The sequence below is a fragment of the Mugil cephalus genome, chromosome 1 (genome assembly GCF_022458985.1).
Source record: "Mugil cephalus isolate CIBA_MC_2020 chromosome 1, CIBA_Mcephalus_1.1, whole genome shotgun sequence".
NCBI classification, from domain to species: Eukaryota; Metazoa; Chordata; class Actinopteri; order Mugiliformes; family Mugilidae; genus Mugil; species Mugil cephalus.
Genome location: NC_061770.1, coordinates 17,060,071 through 17,082,702, shown reverse-complemented (window position 1 = coordinate 17,082,702; position 22,632 = coordinate 17,060,071). Strand labels below are relative to the sequence as shown.

Sequence of the window (22,632 nt, the reverse complement as noted above, 5' to 3'; positions counted from 1 at the left end):
GCAGCTCGACAAAAACCTGAAATGTTATTTATGGTAACAACCTTCATAAAAAAAAAAAAAAAAAAAAGGTCACTCCCTGAATCTCATTTCACACAGACCCTGTCGTCCTCTCTACCTTCGCTGTGCTGCTGCTGCTGCTGCTGCTGGCCCTCCATTGTCCGGGCCTTGATACTGACAAGGTTGACATCAGAGGAGAGCCCTGACACCGGGTGAGTTAGGACTGCCAGCTGTTAGCAATCAAGTCTATTTTGAAGTCAGGGACACACAGACCCCCAGGGCCAAAGTAGCAACCAGCCCAGCTCCTCACCACCCCCTTCAATTCAGCCTAGAACCTCCAACCTCCCTGGTCCCACAGATAGCCAGCACATCTGTATTGGTTCCAGATGTTGCAGGCCCTGAGTACGGGCCCTTTACCTAAGAGCACCCTGAAAACGGTGTCAGGCCTGCACAGAGTGTGGTAATGTGGCAAAGAAGAATAAGATAAATATTTACCTATAGGTTATGTGTCAGGGGGCAATCTGAGAGCTACAGAACTACGAAAACTTCTAAGTATACTGGTCAATTCAAAGGCTTTAAAAACATTTTTTGAATTCTTATGCTTGATACGAGAAGACCTCTTTGATGAGATATAAAAACATTTCTATACCACCTCAGACCAGCTTTAGACCATGTCCTTTAACATTAAACATTCTCTTTCCTGGAAGACCTAGCCCTCATATGCAAATATTATCCTGAATATTTAACCAACATCAGACATGAAACATTTGTCAATTTTGAAGCAAGTAGCAAGAATTAACAGAAAGTTAATTATAATCATTACATCGAGTCTGATAAACTGATTAAATTAAATCTATATCATGTAATCAAAATAGAAGGCACAATGGAGACCGCTCCCATCGAACCTTTGCAGCTGCATTGTTTCAGAGTTGGTCAATCAAAACTCTCAGGAAATTGGATCTGACAGGTGGAATGTCCCGGTAAAAAGCCTCGGCCTGCCTCATCTCACGTGACTAAAATGTGATCTCTGAATAAATAAATAGTAAATAAGTACACGTGAGAAAAAACAGACCGATGCTTCAGGACAATTGAAGCGGAGGCGTGTCTGCAAGAACAGCAGCAGACACTGATAGTGTTTTCAAGGTAGATGGAAGGGAAAAACGTGAATCCTTCTACAGACGGAGATTTACTTCATGTTGGGTAGTCTGTGGATGATCATGTGTGGTGTTGCTATGATGGCACCTAATTTCAAACAGACCCTTCAATGCTGAAGGCAGGGAGGTTTTCATGTGTGTCCATACTTCCCTCATGTGGCCGAACCAGGAAATACTGGCCTCACAAGCGGCTGAAAAAGCGGATGAATCCACTCTGATTAGATACCGACAAAGTCTCATATATATATACAACAATTTAAAAAAATATCAAATGCAACATGACAGCAAAACGGTGGGAGAAGCATTTTTACAGATATACACAACCATAAATGTCTATACTTTATTATTATGTCTATACCTACACAGCTTCAAAACCAAAGCAGCAGGTCAGTCATAATATAGTTAAACATTACTGACCCCTGGTGGAAACACACTGAACTTCTGTCATTTATCCTGCATGGTTAACAATCATGTATTATATATTTTAAGAGTTAACATTTGAGTTTAAGCAAAATACTGCCGCACCAATTTTGTGCCCCAGTCTCTACTAATTATGGTCCTCTACATTCAATTTTTATTCAAAGTCATTTAATAGACAATGGTCGGCATTCTGCGGTCTGCTGGCGATGCAGCTAATAGCACAAAATTGCATGGTACATCTGGGTATTTTGGCAACAAGACTTATCTTACGACATTGGAAGTCAGATACTGTACCTACATTTGAGACGTGGCTGAGGTAAATCAGTGAGACACCGTGTTTGGAGAAACTTAGATACAAAACTACAGGCAGAATACAAGCTTTTGATAGATTATGGGAACCAGTGTTGAGATATCTGAAGGGTCTGAAAGAACAAAATGCTGCAGTATGAAAGACTGATTGTTGAGGCCTCTTCCATTCAGCACAAGCTTGCATTTTCTTTAGTTGTGAGATCACCCGTTATGTGCAAAGATATTGCTGTTGCTAATTATACTGCTATGTTCTATGCCGCTGTTTAATTTTCTCTTCTATTTGTTATTTGTTTTACTTTTCTTTGTTATAAAACACGAAAATTAATGATTGCCTTGTCGGCAACAACTATTTTATACTGTTCCAATAAAAATATAAAAAGCTGACATCAACTGCCTTGTGAAAGTACAGTGTTCTGCTGGGAAATGTTTGGACCTGGTATTCATGTGGATGTTACTTAGACATGTACCATCCACCTAGACTAGATCAAGCACCCACACCCCATAGTAATGACAGTACATGATGGCAGCAGCCATCCCCGGCAGGTTGCGGCCTGCCATAGACACACACACGAAAACAGTTTTGAGTTTCACTTAAAAAAAAAAAAAAAAAAAAAAAAAACATGAATAAAAGCACAAGTTGTTGACCTGGATCTCAAACTGATCAAGTATCTGTGGTATGATCCACAGAGGCTCCTCCTCTCAACCCATAGGGCCAATAAAGATTATATATTATATGTTTTTACATATTTTATACCACTTTTTTTTTTTTTAGAATGTCAGTTTAGTCAATATATAATAAAGTCCTGCTTTAAGGTTAGAGTATTCAGCATAAGTTTCAAATAACTGACAAAGCTGTTGATTCAACTGTGTTTTCATTATTTTTTAATTATTTCTGAAACTCTTTCAGGCAGGGGTGGTTGGGGCTGTTATGCTATGTTGGAATACATTTGTTTTCACAAGGTACATTTAAAAAGGTATAAGTACATGCACTTCATGTGTTTCTACTCACTTGACCTCAGGTTGACGTTTAAGAGTTGGATTCTGCTCAAGTGTTCCTCTTGCAAAAGGAAGTTTTTACTTTACCTTAATGCTTACATTAACCATAAGGGTACCATGAGACGGCTTTATTGTCGTTGAGACTATATAAATAAAATTTTCTGACATTTGATAGGGGGCTATATAAATACAAAACAGTTATGTCAGTAATATAAAATCTGCACCTTCTTGATTTTTATTATTGTCTTTTTTTTGCAAAAGCATAGAGTAGATGACTTTGTCCAACTATACAGCATGATGGGACAATAAAGACATTCTGATAATATAATATAATATAATATAATATAATATAATATAATAGGATTTATGTAAAAATAAAGAGAAAGGTTGATTATTGTGTGTGTGTGTGTGTGTGTGTGTGTGTGTGTGTGTGTGTGTGTGTGTGCCATCATTCAACGAACAAGGCCTTGCATCAGGCGATGCCATCATTTGCACTGGAAGTACTTTTTCCACCGTACTGTAGTCCCAGAGCACATTAGAGAAATCAATAGCAGTCCAGCTTGTTTACATTAAAACCAGCTGCCTTCCTGTCATCTGCCGGGTCTGCACTGTGTTCATCTGTTTCTCTGTTTTCTGCGGACTGTTGCTACTGCTGTGTTGTCGGCTTAGTTTCTAATAAATCTCTTTACAGTTCATTAATGTCCATCCCACGGCACAACACGGTCAGTATTGAATGGTTTTTACTATGTAATCCTTTATATATTCACTATTTTTATACTTCTTTAAACTCATATTCATACTTTGTCTATCTATTTTCTAATGTAGTCAAATAAATAAAATGATATATACTGTGAAATAGCTGTGAGATAAATGATAACAAAAAAAACATAGAATATTTGTCTCTGAATGATGATGAAGAATAAAGGCTGTATGAGGAAATGCAGGTTAATTAGTACCACCGCTAAGGCATGATAAGGAATTTAATGAGCCGCGCAGAGAATAACCAGAATAACACCCAGCTACAGGGGAATAAAAGTATAAAACTAAAGAGTTCCGGGTCAGACACATCTTGGATTCTAAAGTCTGGCGATTATCCGCCAATTTTACCGTTTGGAAAAGGTCCGACTTGAAGGCACTGCTATCTGCAGATATGGTATCACGCGTCTCCGTAGAGACTTACTGGAAGTTACAACAGGAGGTGAAATGACTCAACGATACTCCGCCCACGACTTGTTCTGTGGAAGTTTACCAAGCCCACTGGGCTCAGTTGTAGTTTCTGTTTCTAATGCAGCAAACAGGCGCAGTCATATTCGCGGCCGTGTGTTCTGTGTTCTGTACTGGTGCGTTTAAGGTGTGTAGGCTGAGTGTCGTCGCGGGATTCAACGTTGTTTCCTGTTCCCCAAATATGACCGCTCGTGCTGGCGCACAGCAGCCCTGATGTTAAAACCAGCACACACAGGGGTCACGCGTGGACGCGGACGAACGTGCAGGCAGGAAATATAGAGCGCGCTCCACGGTCTAGCAGCAGACTGCGCGCTACAGGGAAGTGAGTCTTGCCTACTTTGTGCGTTGTTAGAAGTTGCCTGCGGCCTGTGGCAGCCCCCTTTTCTCTCCGGGTTAAAAAGACGGTGATCGTCCAGCCTTTCAGGGGGAACGGCGTTGAAAAGTGAGTGATGAAGACAGGAGATGTCAACTTGATGTACGGAAAGCTCCACTTATGAGACAGGGGAGGAGGAAGAAGAGGATCATTTGTCAATGTTTTGAAATCTAAATCTCTGTTTGACTCAGGTAAGAGTAAATGTAGTTTGTTTTATCACACGTTATTTTCAGCTAGACACGCTCACGAGGCATTTCCATTCGTGGGAGCTGCGTAGTGAGTGGTGCTGTCCCCTTTCTGTCATGTTTGATATATAGGATGGACATCGGCCTTTTACCCTGCGACAAATATGGTTTTGTATTTTTATTTTTATTTTCAACAGGGGTTGCAATCGCTTTTATTTCGTTTTTTTCAAGTTTTACCACTTCCGGATATCCACTATGTGTTATTATTAATCGTAGCCCACGTAGCTGCTTCAAAAAATGTGGAAGAAAGTTACGTAATGACCAACAAGCATGTTGTACCGTTCACCAGTTCCTCCCTTCGCTCCCACAAGTGATATTACCACTGACGCTTTAGTTATGTTGTGATCAGATCACGGTTTTCTTTTCTTTTTTTAACAAGACTTGAAAGTCCCAGGCAGCCGCCGTTTGTGTTAGTGTGCCAGTGTCTTTATACGGAGCACGAGTAATATTGCGAAACTCTGGTGAGAGTCAGGAATAGTGAAGCACCAGACAATGCTTATCTGTGTGTCGACACAACAACAACAGGCCAAAGTCTGCAGTCTACACAGTCTACAGGGTCACGTAGACGCACTCCTGGGGGGAAAGGGTGGAAAATGTGAGGCCAGGGCGGAGTGCTTGGAAGCTGCTTGTTTCTTGGTGCATCGCTCATATCGAGTTGGCAAGCTGGCAAAGAAAGCAGTCCTAAAACGATCCAGTCAGCACCGCCTCTCTTCCTCCCGCAAAACACAAAAGGCGGAAGTCGCTCGCTCGCACTTTAAATCCTATCAGATCAAATACTCCGTATCATCGCCTTGTGCTGCACGCTACAGGTGGTTGAATTCTCACGACTGCAGCCGTGTTTGCACAGATTCATGTCGATTATCCTGGATAATAACATCAAACATAAGTTTGTGTTAGTAACCTGTCCCCTCTTGCTCTGCTGACACTTCCTCCCAGGTTGTACATGTCATTCCTGTGACATGTGACACACACGTCTTTGCCGAGCTCATCCTAAGTTTTAGGGAGTGTAAGCGGGCTCGTGTGATAAAAGGCGACTTGGACCATTTGATTCCTAGGATGGTTTTTTTGGTCAGCGAACTCGTGCTGCGTGCGAGGGAGTGAAGCTGTCGTGTGGTGCTGGTTATTTTCAAGGTTTTAGAGTTTATTATTCAGTCAAACTGGAAATTAGTTGAGCTGCTCTTCAGATAAATTAGAAATTCAGGTATGTCTGGATGTAGATTATTTGGAGACAATCAAATGCAGGTTAAATAATGGTTCACTAATTAACCAGCTCTTATTTGAACACAATCATAAAATAAACATTAGTCACCGTTCTGATCTGCCAACATATCTTAACACCAAGCACTTGAAATATATTGTCAAATTTCCCCCACATTGATTTCTGAGAATGCCAGTGGAAATATTCGGGTAGGACTTCCCATTATGCCATGACATCAGCTTTACATTTGGTCTGTGGTCTGGCATGCCATTTTCCACATCTTAACCAGTGACATGACTGAGCAGATACTGATTGTTATTTCAGTCGGTAATCTCCATCCATCTCCATTTTTAAAATTTTTTTTTTTTTTTTGGAGGGTGAAGTTAACCTTTCCAACTCACATAAATCCCTCATGCAAACATTATATTTTGCTTGTTACAGATATCATTACAGACTAAAGTTGAAACAGAAGCCTCTTTTAAAGGGGTACTTTCTCTAACACTGTTTCATACTGTATGATAGATGTCTCTATGGCCTTAAATCAAAACGCCTACAATGCATCACATAATTTGATAAGCATTTCCCTTGGCATTCAGCCTGCAATAGAAGTTTACATACAGAATATAAATATATCTTGAGAAAGGACCAGTGATTGTGAAATCTTATTATTCCCTTGAGGCATGTTCTTGGCAGGATAGAAAGTATGGCAGGGTTTCCCCTGCACAAGGAAGACATTGTTCAGAGGAATGTAAGTATGTTTGCTTGTGGAGTACAGAGATGTAACCTACTTTGCAGTTCATGTGGAACATATCTGAAGATTTGTGACGCTTTCTAAGTCAAACCTTCTGCGGTTACATGTTGAATAATGCAAGGATGCCAATGTGCATTATTTTAGTATTCTCCTAAACCTAATGCTTGAAAGCTGACACAATCTCACATTATTATCGGCTGGTTGCAAAGACGTTTATGTAAATAACGAATTCTTTCGTAATGGCACTCTTACCCTTGCAGCAAAGAGATACCTCGTTATGTAACCTGGCTAAATACGAGCGACATTTGGCTCAAAGTTGCAGCACTGGACCAGGAGGTTTGCAGAGACAAAACACACAAGTTTTAGGGGACATACTCGTGTAACTACAACTGCAGCCACTTTCTGTGTGATGCTGTGATGTTGCTGGTGGCGGTGGTTGTCTTATAGCTAGCTACAGGTAGCTTCTGGAGGGCTGTCAGGTTCGAAAGCTGTTGCGCTGAAGCGGTGATACACATCCCCTCACAAAAGAATCAAAATGTTTCGCTACAAGATTGTAACACTTGAGGATCATCAGCCAGCGTGTGGGGCATTTGCAACACAATGTAGCTAAGCAACCAGTTAGGAAACATGACAGCCTTAAACTGAGCTTAGAGCTGAGACCTTAAGTGCCCTAAGCTTGGTTGTAAACTGTTAGCTTAAACTATAACCCGAATAGTCAACTGATTACTTTGGAGTTAAGTATAAATAAGCCACCGGTGCTGCGTGGCTGTCTTCTGTGTTTCCTCCTGCTAATGTCCCCTTTGGAAACATGAAGCAACTTTACAAAAGAAGGCAAAATAGTAGGGAGTGTACTCATATTAAATGGCTATGCTTTAACTTGTTTAGTGCTATTAAAAAAAAAAATCTCCTTATATAACAAAGGAGCTGCATTCCAGGCTTTGTTTTTTCTCTGCTGTGTTGTGTTGAGCAAGCGTTGTAAGATGGTTATCAGAAGGAGTGAGTTGTAATCCGCAAGCCTTCATTTGTCCGTCAGATGTAATTCGATTCTGTTTTGAACAAAGCAGCAGGTAGTGGAATAACAGGTAGGGCAGACTGAAGATGCTCGTGATTTCTGTAAAACGTCTGTGTTTGCCCGAAGCATGTTGAATATCCCTTGTTAAATTTCATAGTTGATCATATTGATTATATTGCATAGAACATTGATTGTGTTATGTGATGGACACCTGCAGCTCATTTAGACCATGTAATATCCAAGCGAATTCATCCAGGTATGCCCCACATGTTCATATGAGACTTTTATAGTGCTGTATATAAATGCATGTAAAATACTTAAGTCTCAAGTAAACATGAAGACGTGCCAAAAAAATAGTGCAAAAAAAAAAGAAAAAAAACTATGACGGGCAAAAGGACAAAACAGGACATCTGAATTGACTCATGCTGGTGTAAATTTAGCAAGTGGCAAACACTGGGGACCTGAGCTAACATTAACACGAGTGTATTGACATTAGAGGTTGTCGGCCCATAACCTCTGTAAACTGTAACTACTTTTTCTAGACAGCAATGCCACTGACGCACATCTCAGAGTAAATGGATAAAATGAATAAACTAATTGCATAAGTAAGAAAAGAAGCAAGAGCCATGTGCCACAAAGAGCCTACGAAGCAGCGTTTGTGAGCTCATCGTAGAAAAATGTCGCTCAGGTCGGAGTTACAGAATCGTTACCAAGGCGGGAGGTTTAGCAGTAAGTTAAGCAGGGATCTGGTTTGGGAGGCTGACAACAACAAGACATGTAGCTCCTTCTGGTTCTGGTTACTCCCCTCACGAAACAACTTATTTATGTCTAAAACATGTTGTTGGATATCAAGGAAGGCATGTTTAGAGAAGTCCTTTAAAAAAACAAATCTGGACAACCTCATACTATAAATGAATGTACACGGTTAACATGGAGTCTTTCAGTGTGCCTGAATGTGTTCAGAAACGAATGGCTGTAACATAATTTGATTATTCAGTTATTATAGTTAGTGTGTTTATCTCCTCGGAAATGCAGTCATCATGGATCATGATGACTTCATTGTTAATGAGAGATATTGCTCAATGCTGCGTTCTAGACATCATGACTGTGCTCCTCATTGGCTTGCTGCCCGTCTTCATGCAGTGGAGTATATGTTGTGAATACCGGCACCAGTGGGGCAGAGTGCAGCGACATGTGTAAACGTTTGGATTGAATGAAAATAAAAATGGTCCTGATAGTGATGTAATGTTTTACACATGCTTTTCAAATGAATGGTGCATTGACCTTCTATTGCACGGACTATTTACAGTACATGGTTCATCCCACGTGCTGGAAGCTGACTGTGGCGGCAGATTTAAGACGTCCCTCTGTCTCCTTTTCCAGATGACTGTTTAACATTTAAACAAGTTAAAAATGTTTGTTTTTGGGCATTTTGAACGTTTTAACGTTTTTTGTTTTTTTTTTCTGGTAGGATTGAATGTGTTTGGGGCGGGCTAAAGACATGGAAAAATAATACAGTTTTGGTTTATTTCAGGATTTGTCCAGGAATAATTTAACTTAATGTGTTGTTTAACCAAAACATATGCTCAATTCAAAATGTTCAAAAAAGCGATAAATCTGCATAGACGTACATAATGCCCTGTTACTCTGTTCACTTTTTAGCCCCGCTTGATCATGGCCCAGTGGGCACACATGTCCAATCTTCTGCAGTGCCTCCCTGATGACACCGTCAACACCCTCTATCCTCCATCCACCTTCCCTATTGAAGTCAGGCATTATATATCTGAGTGGATCGAGAGCCAAAGATGGTATGACACATACACACCCATGCTATACAGACACACATACATGCTTGTATATGTCCACATGTGTATGCTCACTGCATGTTAACATGTGGACTTGTTGGTGTGGATTGACAGCTGTGTTACAGCCATGTGTGTGTGTGTGTGTGCTGGCGTAGTGTTTACGTGTGTGCATTTTATCGTGTGCGCTTGCAGGGAAGATTTTGCGCTGGAAAATGTGGAGCAGGAGAGCAGGGCTCGAACTCTGTTGGACATGGCCGTCAGCATTCTACAAGAAACTGCTCAGCGAAACGTCAACGTAGTGGACAAGATGAAGCTGATGCAGATCAGCAGGAACATGGTAGGAGGAGAGTGGCAATCGGGAGTTCTCAGAACGGCACTTAGCTTCCATCCTGCTTTCAGCAACACTTGTTTACAGTTGAGATTGCATGTTGCACCTTCGAGCCGTTTCGTATAATGTAGGGCAGCCTCCAGTGGTTGCAGCGATCTTTTATTGCACTGACAAAACAGAAAAAGAGGTTTTTTTATATATGTTGTAAAAGTCCACAACCAACGTAGGTGCTGGGTCTCTGTTGCGACTGTTTAGGTTACTGTGTTACGTTAGCGTAACCTCTATGAGCACGTATCTGGATGTGATTCGAGCTATCAGATGAAGATCTGGAGCCACAGGCCCCTTAAGTTTTTTTCACATGCTCTGTGAAGCATGTGAGCAGTTGCTCACAGAATGATTAATCTTTGTGTTGTGGTAATATTAATCCGCTCCTACAATTCTGTGAGTTCTAGGATTAAACCAGAACTCACCACGTGTTCCCACGTGGTCCTGGTAACACAGGCGTTGCCAAATCGACCAGTGCTGAAATGCTGCCAGCTGCCACTTTAACAGCTTCCAGAAAAGACCTACACATACACACTGAGCACCACAAATCTATGAGGGAAAACAATTAATGGCGGTATCATGTTCTCTCTGCTTCACAGGGTGTGTTTCAGGCGCAGTCTCTACAGTTTGCAGTCATGGTCAGAGACATTCTCAGGCAGGAGAGAGTCCTGATCGGCAGGGTAAGATCTTTTAAACGTGCAAACCCTCACCCACATGCACTGTGCGATCATGTTGCCAGGCCTGACATGGCTTGTTGTCACAGATGCATTAGTATGAACTTCAAAGACAGCAAGTGCTATGTTGCAAGCACAGAACCTAAAACAAAACACTGGTTTTGCATTACAAATGGCAAAGAACGGATTATTGTTATTTCAGCAGTCCTTGAAAATAAGGTTTTAAATTTACCTGGGAACACTCTCCTTTGGTGCATATGTGTTTTGGGGGGCAGGGTGTGGTTTGATGACAATTTAAATTCATCCAGCAAACTTGATTGTTTTCTTAATTGTTAGTATTTTGGATATAGCTGAAATGCAGTGCAATTCACATGTTATGGTGTACCCACATATACAGTAAGCAAATGTTGTAAATGCTACGAAAAGGGTGCTATGAACAACTAGATGTCAGTAATGTATGTGCCAGTAATATGGACAAATCTGAACTGTTCCCAAAGAACTGTGTACTGCCAAGCACATGTCAGGTCTCGGATATTAAATTTCCATTCTTTGAGGAAATAATATGTGTGGAAAATGAACGACTGGCACAATTTCTAGTTCATTACAAACCCTTCAGTATGGCTGTAGGGCTTTGAGGTTAAGAATGACTTGCACTTCCCCACCATGGTCACACGAATCTACTTAGAAATAATCAGTATCATGTTTTCTGAACAGAAACAGAAACTGCTGTCAGTTAAGTGAATATGCTTTTACTGGGGCTTCTTGGGTGAATGTTCATTCACACTTTATTAAGTGCAGTTTCATGTTTGTAGAACAATGATACACTGTTCCCACCCTTCCAACCGCCCCGCCCCGAGCCCCTACACGATGTCGACCACCTGGTTCTGAAGGTGCTGGAGCTCCAGGAAATCCGGAAGAACATGCACCAGATGCAAGAAGACCTCAACTGGGAGAGGCAAAACTATGAGAGTTTACAAGGTGAGGGATACGTAACATGCACACTAAGCACAGATTTCTTTCAGTAGCACGCGGACTCACCATTAAGACTTACCGAAGCAGAATAAATGAATAAATAGCTGTAACAGATGGGTGGATCAATTACTGTACATCATTTAGTTTGCAGAGTCATTTCTAATATCATTGTCTTGTGCTTTCCCTTTCCCTTTCTTTGACATGTCAGACGAACAGCATGTGAAAAGGATCCTGTTTTGTACATACTAGTACATGTTTAAGACAGATTGCGAAACTAGCACCTATTTGTAAATGACAGAATGGAACGTTAAGCCCTGTTTGTGTAATCATACCTCCTACACCGTCTGGGGTGATGTTTATCTGAGTTGTCACCTGTACGCCTGTCTCTTTCTGGTGAACAGTGTGAGGTTTTTCTCGGTGACAAATGTCTTGTTGGGGTTCGTCCTCTGCACTTGTTTTCCGTGGATGGCAACAAGGACATGGGGACTTCTCTTCCACTGGTAGTCCGCTACAAGTCCATTAGTTTTGATTTGTTTTGCACTTAAGGTGATTGCCCCACGCTTCCCATTACTAAAGACAAACAGATAAAAACTCACCGGACATCGTTTACTGAAAGCAAATCGTGTATCACATTTTATGAAATTCCTTCACTAAGCAAGTGATTCTGGACAAACGTGAACGTAAACAGCAAATCTATTGGCTGGAGGAAAAACTAGTAGTTAGTAGTAGTTAAAACTACCCCACACAATACACTGAAAGGTAACTCAGTTAGTCAGGCATCCACCCATCTCACACATTATTTATGTACAAAGAAGGAGGATAAAATGTGTATTAAGAGGATTAACAAAGAACACTGACCAGTTTCATTGTAACCAGTCCGAGTGATTTGTCTTACTTTGTCAAACCTGGTTGATTTGGGATGTTTGCATGATGCCCAGTCTAACCTGTTCTATCAGTGAAGAGGCGCACGTTATCAGTCAGTCAGAAAGTATTAAACGTGAAATGTTTTATCAACAGGTCAGTTCCAAGCGAATGGATTGGAGTCAGGAAGGACAGAAATTGCCAAACTCCAGACCCAGTTACAGCAGCTGGAGTTCAAAGTGAACTCGTTGTCTGCGGTACGTCAATACTGCAGGTGCCAACATGTCAGGCACCTTAGTCATGGTTTTTACTTCTACAGACAATAATTGCACATTATCAAGCAGAGGGATCTTAGCTTCATACCATTCATTTAGTTATTTATTTATTGATTTTTTTGTTGTCGTATGCTATTAACTTCCTAAAACAGACAAGACAAGTCTGTCTGTTGTCTGCATCGTGTTGTTTTTAATAAGTAATCACATTGGAATGGCAAATGTGAGTAGATTGTTCGTATCAGTGTCGTTATAACCTGAACCTCTGTTGGTGTGAGTAACGTGTTTGGATGTGGGCTGTCGTAGGCACGTTTCCAACTGCTGCAGGAGTGCGTAGACCTTCTTGAACGCTGTCAGGGTGAATTCCTCGTCAAGCTGAAGGCCTGGAGATGGGCGCAGCACAAGTCAGCCATCGGACTTCCCTTTGACGACAACCTCAACCCCTTTCAGACCCGGTGGGGTGCACCCTCTTTTTACACCTTTTCAAACATTGCACCACATCTGGCATGTTCCTCTCTAGGTGCTCCCTTGAAGGTTTTATTGTTTTATTTCTATGGTTTACAACCACTTACTCTCACTCAAATGATACATGTCCTTAATTTTGTGATTATGTTTTAATATAGATTCATCCAACAACTTCGGTAATTTATTATTACTTTTTTTTACGTTTTTCTGCTAATCACTGATGACTTTTCATCCGGGGACTGACACGTTAATTCCAGAAGCCCTGAGCCTATATTGTCTTTGCCAGGTTGATTCATTTCAATCTGCACCACCATCAGGTCAAAATTTGTGTCCGTCCAGCGCTTATGGACATCGTGTGAACACTGTACCTGTTTAGCAACAACCTGTTCTGCATGAGCATTTACGTCATCAGTTTATTTGGAGAAATGTAGATTCATTCATTCATTTTCTGTAAGCTGTCACTGGGCGAGAGGCGGGGCACATCCTGGACAGGTCTCCAGTGTATCTGAGGGCAAACATAGAGACACAGACAGCCATTCACACTCACAGCCAATTCCCACTTCCCAATTATCCTAATGTACCCAAAGAAAGTCACATGCTAACTCCACCCAGAAAGGCCCCAGTCGGCCGATGGATTCAAACCTATAACTTTCTTGCTGTGGAGCATTAGTGCTAACCACCTCTGTGCCTCCCAGAGAATCTAGATTGTACATTATAAATAGAAACACCAGGTTACTCAACATGTAAAATTACTGATTTCACTTTCTTTATATGTTTTCTCCATTAGGTGCGAGCAGCTGCTTGGGATGAACGGGAACTTGAGGCAGGAAATTATGTTGATTGGGGAACAAATGGTGGACCTCCAGAAAAGGCTCGCACAACTTCTGCAAGTTTTGATCGAAAGGTATCGATTTCTTTTCCGCACATGTAAATAAATGTATCTAACTCGATCCTTCTCCTCTCATTCCCTCGCTGAAATCTGCATAAAATGCTCACTTTAACATTCCCCTCTTTGATGTCCATCTCTTTTAGCTCTCTGGTAGTAGACAAGCAACCCCCTCAGGTCATTAAGACTCAGTCCAAGTTTTCTGCAACTGTGCGGTATCTGCTGGGGGAGAAAATAGCTCCCGGGAAGGCTGTGATGCTGAGGGCTCAGATCATAAATGAACTGCAGGCCAGGAACCTGGGCAGTGCACCCAGGTGAGTCACGTATACGACCTGGCAACAAGGACTCTCAGGGTGGAGAAGGCAAACACTAAACACTGCTATTAAACATACAGATTGGAACTTCATTGGTTAAATGATGTTCCCAAGTAGGTTTGTTGGATTTGTAATCTAGGATGTAAATCTGTACCTTATCGTAGTTTATGACAACACAATAAACTATAAACTCTGATAATGTGAAACATAGGCATTTGAACCAGTTCGCTGGGATATCAGATCAAACTTACCTGTGGACAGGTTTACTATTTGCAAACATTACAGGGCGTCTATCCATCCAGGGCCTGGATCCAAATTGTAGCTTTGTGCAAAGTTGCACAGAAACTCAACTCTAAAATCCTTCCTTCATTGTTTATTGCTCCATATTCTTAGAAGTCTGCTATATAACAGTGGAAAATCGTGGTTGTTTGTCCAGTTGTAACATAGTAAAGTTTGTTCTTGTTTCTCTTAATCATAGGAAATTTCCATCATATCAACTGGATCTTTATTTGACATTTGTGAATTTGTAAAAACAGAATCATAGATCACCATGCAGCACATTGTTACGTGTCAAAAAACTGTCACGTAAAACAAATCATTCATTTTTTTTTCAATTCATATGAGAGAGTAACTAAACACTTAATCCATGTCATCTGCAGTGAAACTGTTGGCGAACTGATCAACAATTCAGCCGTCCTAGAACACAACGTGGCCAGCAAAAGCACATGTGCCACCTTCAGAAACATGGTACGTACCACTGGTCGCTTACCACTCTATATTTAATCATTGCTCACCCTTGCCGGCCGATTTAACTCTTGATTGTAACCTGACAGTCCATCAAGAAAATCAAGAGAGCTGACAGAAAGGGGTCCGAATCTGTGACGGAGGAGAAATTTGCTCTCCTGTTCTCCGCAGAGATCCCCATCACAGGCTGTGACACTCCTTACAAGATACAGGTTTGTTAATACCCATTAAACTGACTGCTCTTTAACTCCTCATTTACACTTCTACGCTTCTCAATGGTGCCTGTTTCTCATTACATTTAACACAGCATTGTTTAATATTCTCGCATATTCTTCCACAAAGTGAAAACGTGTTTTGCGAATTATATCTATGACTCTAGATGATCTCTCAGCCCGTGGTCGTCATTGTTCACGGCAGTCAAGACAACAATGCTGTGGCCACCATAATATGGGACTGTGCATTTTCTGAACCGGTAAGTTTTATTTCCTGCTATCAGTAATGCAGCTGAACTTCCTTTGTTGCTATGAGTTGCTTGGTGGTTTTTTGCTTGGCTCGTACTTAAAGTCTCTTAAAGGAAACGCCACTGAATGATGAATGTTATGAATGAACAAGAACAGATGGAGGCAACATAGTTTTCAGCTGATGCAGCATTGATGGTTGAGATAAATACTTATAATAGCCACAACAAGGAAGTGATGGCATACCTTGCCAAGGGGATTTTATGTGGTATGGAAAGCTTCACTTCATTAAGTGTTGGTACAGCCTCATCAGTTTTTAGTTTTTAGTGACTTACTGTATGTAAGTTTTTCAGAGTTGATGTGTGCCCACCGCAGATACCTAGGCTGGTGTTGGCTATTCATTGGAATCAGCCCACTCTGTGTGAACTGAGTTAGATCAAAGCTTGTGGCATAGCTGCAGCAGCAGGCTCTGACATGTTGGCTATGCCTGCCAGGGCTGGTGGAGATGTGCCACTGTGGCACCGTAATTAAAAATGTATGTTGAGTTTTTATCAGACAACAGAACAGAGAGGAGTGGCAGACATTCATCAATGCGGAATGAACGTACAATGGTAGGAAGGAAGGACGGACTGATCATGTTGTGTCGTTTTTTTTGTATATCTGTCAGTTGCGACACGCTGGAGCATCAACAAGCCTGTACTTCCTTGCCTGTTGACGCGCAACACAATGCTGTCACAATGTCTGGTGTGGACTTGATGACAGAATGAATACATAAATGACACACACTTCTTCAGAAGCTACTGGAGAAATGTGTAAAATTTAAATTTATTCTTCACTGTCCTGTTCTTTGAGGCTGTGAATGGTTTCTTCTGATGACTCTCCTTGAATGGTCCTACTGGTGCTACTCTGGACGTCCTTGACTCTTTGTCTGGATTTCACTCAAATGATGTGGTTCAGTCTGCTTTAATCTGTTTTCGCATCATTGTAAATGCGTAGGAGCGTTCTCACCCCGTAAACCTTTTTTGTCATCATCAGGACAGAGTACCCTTTGTGGTGCCGGATCGTGTGTCCTGGAGTATAATGTTCAGCACTCTCAACAGTAAATTTACTTCTGAAGTACAAACCCAGCATGAACTAGATTACTACAACCAACACTTCTTAGCCCAGAAGATATTCGACAAAACCAACCTTTCTGAAGACTACACCAACATGCAGGTTTCCTGGGCCCAGTTTAATAAGGTATGTACGTATTTCCTCCTGCACAGATTCATGCAGATTTAAATACAAATCTCACAGTGACTTTGAACCTTACAGGAAGTCCTCCCAGGTCGACCGTTCACTTTCTGGCAGTGGTTTGAGGGAGTGATGGAGCTAAGCAAGAAACACCTGAAGGACTACTGGAGTGAAGGGTGAGATGATCACGCAGATGTTTCAGTAGTGAGTGTTTGCAGCCCGTGAAAGTCCGTAGCAATGACACATGTTTACAATGTTCTTCTCCGCTAGGCTGATATTTGGCTTCATTGGGAAGCAGCATCTGCACCTGATTCTCAAAGACAGACCTGATGGGACATTCCTGCTGCGCTTCAGTGATTCAGAGATTGGAGGCATCACCATTGCGTATGTGTGTTCTTTGGAAAGTAAGTAAGGAGTCAAGGACGAATTGATTCAAATTTGGTCCGAGGGTTAGGGTTAGGGTCACTGAATTTCACACAAACATCAACATTATAAAATGAAGTGATACCACTCTACACTCACTTGCCACTTTATTAAGCCCACCTGTTCAATTGCTTGTTAACGCACATAGCTAATCAGCCAGTCACATGGCTGCAATTCAATGAATTTAGGAATTTAGGTATGTAGAGGTGATCAAGAGAACTTGCAGAGGTTCAAACAGGGCATCAGAATGGGGAAGAAAAGGGGATTTAAGTGACTTTGAATGTTGTATGGTTGTTGGTGCCAGAAAGGCTGGTCTGAGTATTTCAGAAACTGCTGATCTACTGGGATTTTCACGCACAAACATCTCTAGTGTTTACAGAGAATGGTCCAAAAAAGAGAAAATATCCCGTGAGTGGCAGTTGTGTGGACGAAAATGTCTTGTTGGACTGGTTGGAGATGATAGAAAGGCAACAGTAACTCAAATAACCACTTGTTACAACTAAGGAATGCAGAATACCATTTCTGAATGCACAACAATGTCCAACCTTGAAGAAGATGGACAGCAGCAGAAGACCACACCAGGTGCCACTCCTATCAGCTAAGAACAGGGAACTGAGACTACAGTTCACACAGACTCACCAAAATTTGACAACAGAAGATTGGAAAAATGTTAGCTGGTCTGACAAGTCTCGATTTCAGCTGCGACATTCGGATGGCAGGGTCAGAATTTGGCGTAAACAACATGAAAGCATGGATCCATCCTGCCTTGTATGAACGGTTCGGGCTGGTGGTGGTGTTGTAATGGTGTGGGGGATATTTTCTTGCCACACTTTGGCCCCCTTAGTACAAACTGAGCATGGTTTAAAAGCCACAGCCTACCTGAGTATTGTTGCTGACCATGTCCATCCCTTTATGACCACAGTGGACCATCTTCTGACGGCTACTTCCAGCAGGATAATGCACCATGTCACAACGCTCATATCATCTCAAACTGGTTTCTGGAACATGACAATGAGTTCACTGTACTCCAGTGGCCTCCACAGTCACCAGATCTCAATCCAATAATAGAATAATGGAACGGGAGATTCGCATCATAGATGTGCAGCCGACAAATCTGCAGCATCTGCCTGATGCTATCATGTCAATATGGACCAAAATCTCTGAGGCATGTTTCCAACACCTTGTTGAAAGTACGAAGGATTAAGGCAGTTCTGAAGGCAAAAGGGGGTCCAACTTTTAGGTGAACCTAATAAAGTTGCCAGTGGGTGTATATCCGTAATGTCAAAGAACAGTTTCATTTATGACATCATAATTTTCCACATCATGTGTGAAGCAACAACTTGACTGGTTGGTGGACACGTAGAGTATCTTTGTGGTGGTTAGTCAACTTCCCCAAATCAAGTCCTTTCCTCTTCTCATTTTGACTCTAATGATGCTAAGATACACACAGTAAATTAATTATTGACTTAGTTTAGAGGGAACTGTACAGTATACATTTTATTATGTTTATGTGAAGATTTTTGTGGTATATTTTTAATAAATGCAGTTATTATTTAACATGTAGATTGAACAACTAGTGTTTTTTTCAATATTTAGACCACTGTTATAAATATAATATGATTTAAAAGATTTTATTATATTTTTGGAAAGCTGGACTGCTTTAGGTGTATAATAATGAAGAATGACCGGATAGGCTCTCATCAATAAATGCACATCGTCGGCAAGGGTATTACTGCCACTTTTACAACAGCAGCTTTCTCCATTTTGCATTTCTACATCAGTCACTTCCTCGCTTGCTCACTCTCTCAGAGACATGTGAACTGACAAATCCGATATTGTTTTCTCCTAGCTGGCGGACAGAAAGTCCAGAACATCCAGCCTTTCACCAAGAGAGACCTCGACATCCGTAGCCTTGGTGATCGCATCCGTGACATCAATGAAATCACACACCTTTACCCCAACTTTCCTAAACACGAGGTTTTCAAAAAATTTTACTCAGGTAAACAACATTATGCAGAAAGTCCAATGTATGTTTAGAAATTTCATTAAAAACGGATGGCTGAAGTGCTTTTTTTTCCCTCCATCTTTTGTTTGAAACAGAGACTCCAGCGCACAATGGAGGTTACATCCCTGTGTCTCTCCAGACTAAAGTTGGCAAGTAAGGAGCTGCTTGTTACTACAAATCATACCATTTGATGCAATTTTACGAAAAACAAACAAACAAAAACAAAAAAACGTGTGTGATTTTACAGGGATGTCCAGGGATCTACACAAACTTCCAACATGCCGCCGGTCTTCATGTAAGTTTCATTTCGCTTCCTTAGCGTGTCCACATTTTGGTCTCCAAAGTACAAGAGGCAAAAGTCCAATTCATCCCATGTTTAAATTTTCTGAATTCTTCTGGAGCAGCAGTATGTCAGTCTCCAATGTTTCATTGTGTTTTTGCGTCTCGCTAAAGCCAGTGAAATATGTGTTTATTACATCAAGCGGGACATACCTATTCTTTGACACGTGCCTAACAGACCTTTTCTGTGTCTTTGAATATTTGCGACATTCTTGTACCAGTTCACACTGTGCTACTTTTATTTTATTTCTATTTTCACTTCCTTACTGTCCGCCCTGAGTTTTCTCTTTACTGTCACGTACAGGGAAACAGCAGCCTCGCCCTCTAGTGTGGCATCCCTGACTGAGAACAGCCGTAGCCACTTCCCCATGTAAGTGACCTATTTCCTACTTTGTCCTTGTTTTCCTGCAACCTACTTACTCACCTGTTATTCGTGTTGTATTGTGTTGTCGTGCACCAACGAGCGGAGAAGATTCTAACACACGGTTAACCTTGTTGTTTATCTCAAAACTTTTCCTAAACTGAACTGCGAGTGGAAATAATAGAAAAAATTTACATAATGAAACGGTTTAGTAATAATAAGCCCACACATATATTGGCTTATCATTTTCTGTGGGCCTGTGACAATAACGGAACACAAATGAATGCATCTGTTACATTAAATTATACGCCCGTGTTATTTATACCCGACTATAACAGGCTTTTATTAAGGCAGTCATCTCACAGCGAGAAAGGTTTATTAATGATGCACTAATTTCGTTTGGGAAGCTCCTGCAGTTTTGTAAGACATTCAACTTACTGGGATAATTAAGTGTCATCATTAATGTTAATAATTCAATTCATGAAATTGTGAAAGAAGCTTAGATTTTTTATTTTTTTTTCTCCACTAAAGCAGTCTTGATTGTGCTTCATAATAGTTTAATTTTTCATACGTGCGCAGGGAAACTCAGCAACCTCCCGGTATGGTCTCTCCGTCTGACCTCCCTGGTAGCTTCAGTATGTAAGTGTCACGTGAACATTTCTCTCCTTGACTTTTATTTTCTTATTGCCTACTCATTCTGTCCATAATATGGAAAATATCTGGGCAAATCAAAGGCGACTGTGTCGCAAAGAGCGAGCGAGGGAAGCTTGGGTCTCACATTTCTACTGGTAATAGCACTGGTTGTGTTTCTTACTAGTTTCTTTCTTTCATACATGTGCAGGGATACGCACCAGGCTCCCAATATGGTTTCTCCTTCTGACCTCTCTGGTAACTTCAGTTTGTAAGTGTTTCTTCTACATTTCTCTCCTTGACTTTCATTTCCTTAATAAAGGAATATTGAGCAAATCAAAGGCTACTCTCTGAGTGAGAGAAACTCGTATGTCACATTTGTACTGGTAATAAATGAATGTGTTGGTGGCGCTTCCATCATTCCTGCTATTTCTTTCAGACTCAATCCATCGTTCACCCCCGATTTGCCTTCAGGCATGATAGAATCTGCACTTTCTTCTGAGGACGACGAAAACATGTACGTTCTTTTTCTTACTTTATTCTTTCAAGCTGTGAAATCCATTGCAATGCTGTTTTTTTTTTGTTGTTGTTGTTTTGGTTTTTTGTTGACCATATTACTAATTAATTAATCATTCGCTTGCGCTTGTCTTACAGCTCGAATATCGACTTCAACAGCTTGTTGGAATTTGAAAAACGTTAGAACTTGGAGTGCAAGGAAGACACTGAACAGAGACTTGGAGCAAAACTCTTCTTTCTTTCACGCTGGAGTCTCATCTACTTTTGAGTGTGAATGTATCAGAAACAAATAAGATCTCTCTCTGGAGCTCGACATGTTCGGCTGGTACTGCGGGAAAGCGGGAGCTCTTTGCGAGGACAAAGTAAAACGGAACACATCAGGAGGACGACGACGACGCTATGGTGCCGCCCAGCTGTGCCTTGTTGTGCCACCTCTTCACAAAACTATTATCTCTCCCTCTTTTGATAGGTTTGCTAGTTTCAATACTTTGCTTGTATGTGGAAATATAAGCGAATTACTGTACATATTAAAGACTTTTTCCAGCAACAACAAAACCAGACATAAAAAAGTAATGATATATGACATTCCCAGTGGGTGTTAGACTGTCAGCTGTGAGAGATGGGTTCGTTTAGGCTGTGGAACATATTGCATTTAATCCTGTTTTTGCTCATAATATTTTTAGTGATCATGAAGTTATGTCTGTAAAGGTCCCTAGTCATCCAGGTCATGGTAATCCAAGCCTTTATGACTATGAGCTAAGCATCTTTCAGTAGTATTTCCCGATTGTATATAACCCTTTTCCTTGAAAAAGCCTTGGTCACACCCTTTCTGTGAACACACAGCATGCATGCATGAGCCAGAGTTTGCGGCTTGCTCTAAAGTACAGTGGAACACGGAGGGAAGAGTGATCCTTCCCATCACAGCTGAATGAAACTATACCAGACTGATGGAGACTGACAGTGCAGAAAATGGCATATTTCCTGTGGCGCTGATGGTGGCGGGCAAGGCTTCTATTCCATATCACTTAAAGAGTCTGTTATGTCATGTTTTCTATTATATGTACAGTGCAAGCTTTTGTTGATTAGTCTCCTGTCCTATTGACTCATGTAGATGCGTAAATGTTACATTACATTACCTGGCTTTCTTTCAGATTTTGATGCACGCAAACACACAAGAAAGCCTTGAAAGCACGGTACTCCTTGCTCCTAACACATGAATCCTGAAGTTTTTTGTTTTTTTTGTACATTTTTGTAACTAAATTAAGGCATTTGTGGCTTTAAAGATTAAAAAAAGCAGTCAGTGATATAATACGGATAAGCCAGGGAAATTGAGTAGCTCCACATTTAAAAGGAAACACTGCAGTAAAGAGAAATATTATCCTGATGGAGGATAGAGTGTCTTAGTTTGAGCTCTCGCACTCAGTCACATTTCTTTTGTATTCGAACGTCTCTGTGTGGTGCATACAATAACATGATGATGTGTTGAATGTTCAATGTTGCATGTATCCTTTGCTTAGGCTTTTATATCTGGTGTCGTCAGACGTCTGGATAAATCACTCAAGAGGCTTCTGCTACGATCTTTCAGTGTAATGACAAATAAAATTTCAGCTTTTTTCAAAATA

General features: G+C 41.0%; 1 protein-coding gene across 1 annotated transcript; it reads left to right on the top strand.

The window, feature by feature from the left end:
• Window positions 1-4,143: 4,143 nt before the first annotated feature.
• On the top strand, window positions 4,144-22,632 carry stat6 (signal transducer and activator of transcription 6, interleukin-4 induced). Its single transcript, XM_047579814.1, has 23 exons — window positions 4,144-4,664; window positions 9,342-9,487; window positions 9,677-9,821; window positions 10,457-10,537; window positions 11,344-11,509; window positions 12,521-12,621; window positions 12,943-13,091; window positions 13,889-14,005; window positions 14,134-14,301; window positions 14,961-15,048; window positions 15,135-15,257; window positions 15,425-15,517; window positions 16,539-16,742; window positions 16,818-16,912; window positions 17,007-17,140; window positions 19,009-19,158; window positions 19,260-19,317; window positions 19,412-19,459; window positions 19,808-19,873; window positions 20,444-20,503; window positions 20,706-20,765; window positions 20,934-21,011; window positions 21,149-22,632. The coding sequence occupies exons 2-23, from the start codon at window positions 9,354-9,356 to the stop codon at window positions 21,192-21,194; spliced, it is 2,364 nt and encodes a 787-aa protein (XP_047435770.1). The 5' UTR covers window positions 4,144-4,664; window positions 9,342-9,353; the 3' UTR covers window positions 21,195-22,632.

What these genes read in the sequence shown, in the direction of transcription:
- stat6 (XM_047579814.1), top strand. Translation starts at nt 9,354, where the DNA reads ATGGCCCAGTGGGCACACATGTCCAATCTTCTGCAGTGCCTCCCTGAT. An exon ending in AAGGACTACTGGAGTGAAGG is followed by an intron (nt 16,913 to 17,006) that starts GTGAGATGATCA and finishes CTTCTCCGCTAG; the next exon opens with GCTGATATTTGGCTTCATTG. An exon ending in TCTGAGGACGACGAAAACAT is followed by an intron (nt 21,012 to 21,148) that starts GTACGTTCTTTT and finishes CTTGTCTTACAG; the next exon opens with CTCGAATATCGACTTCAACA.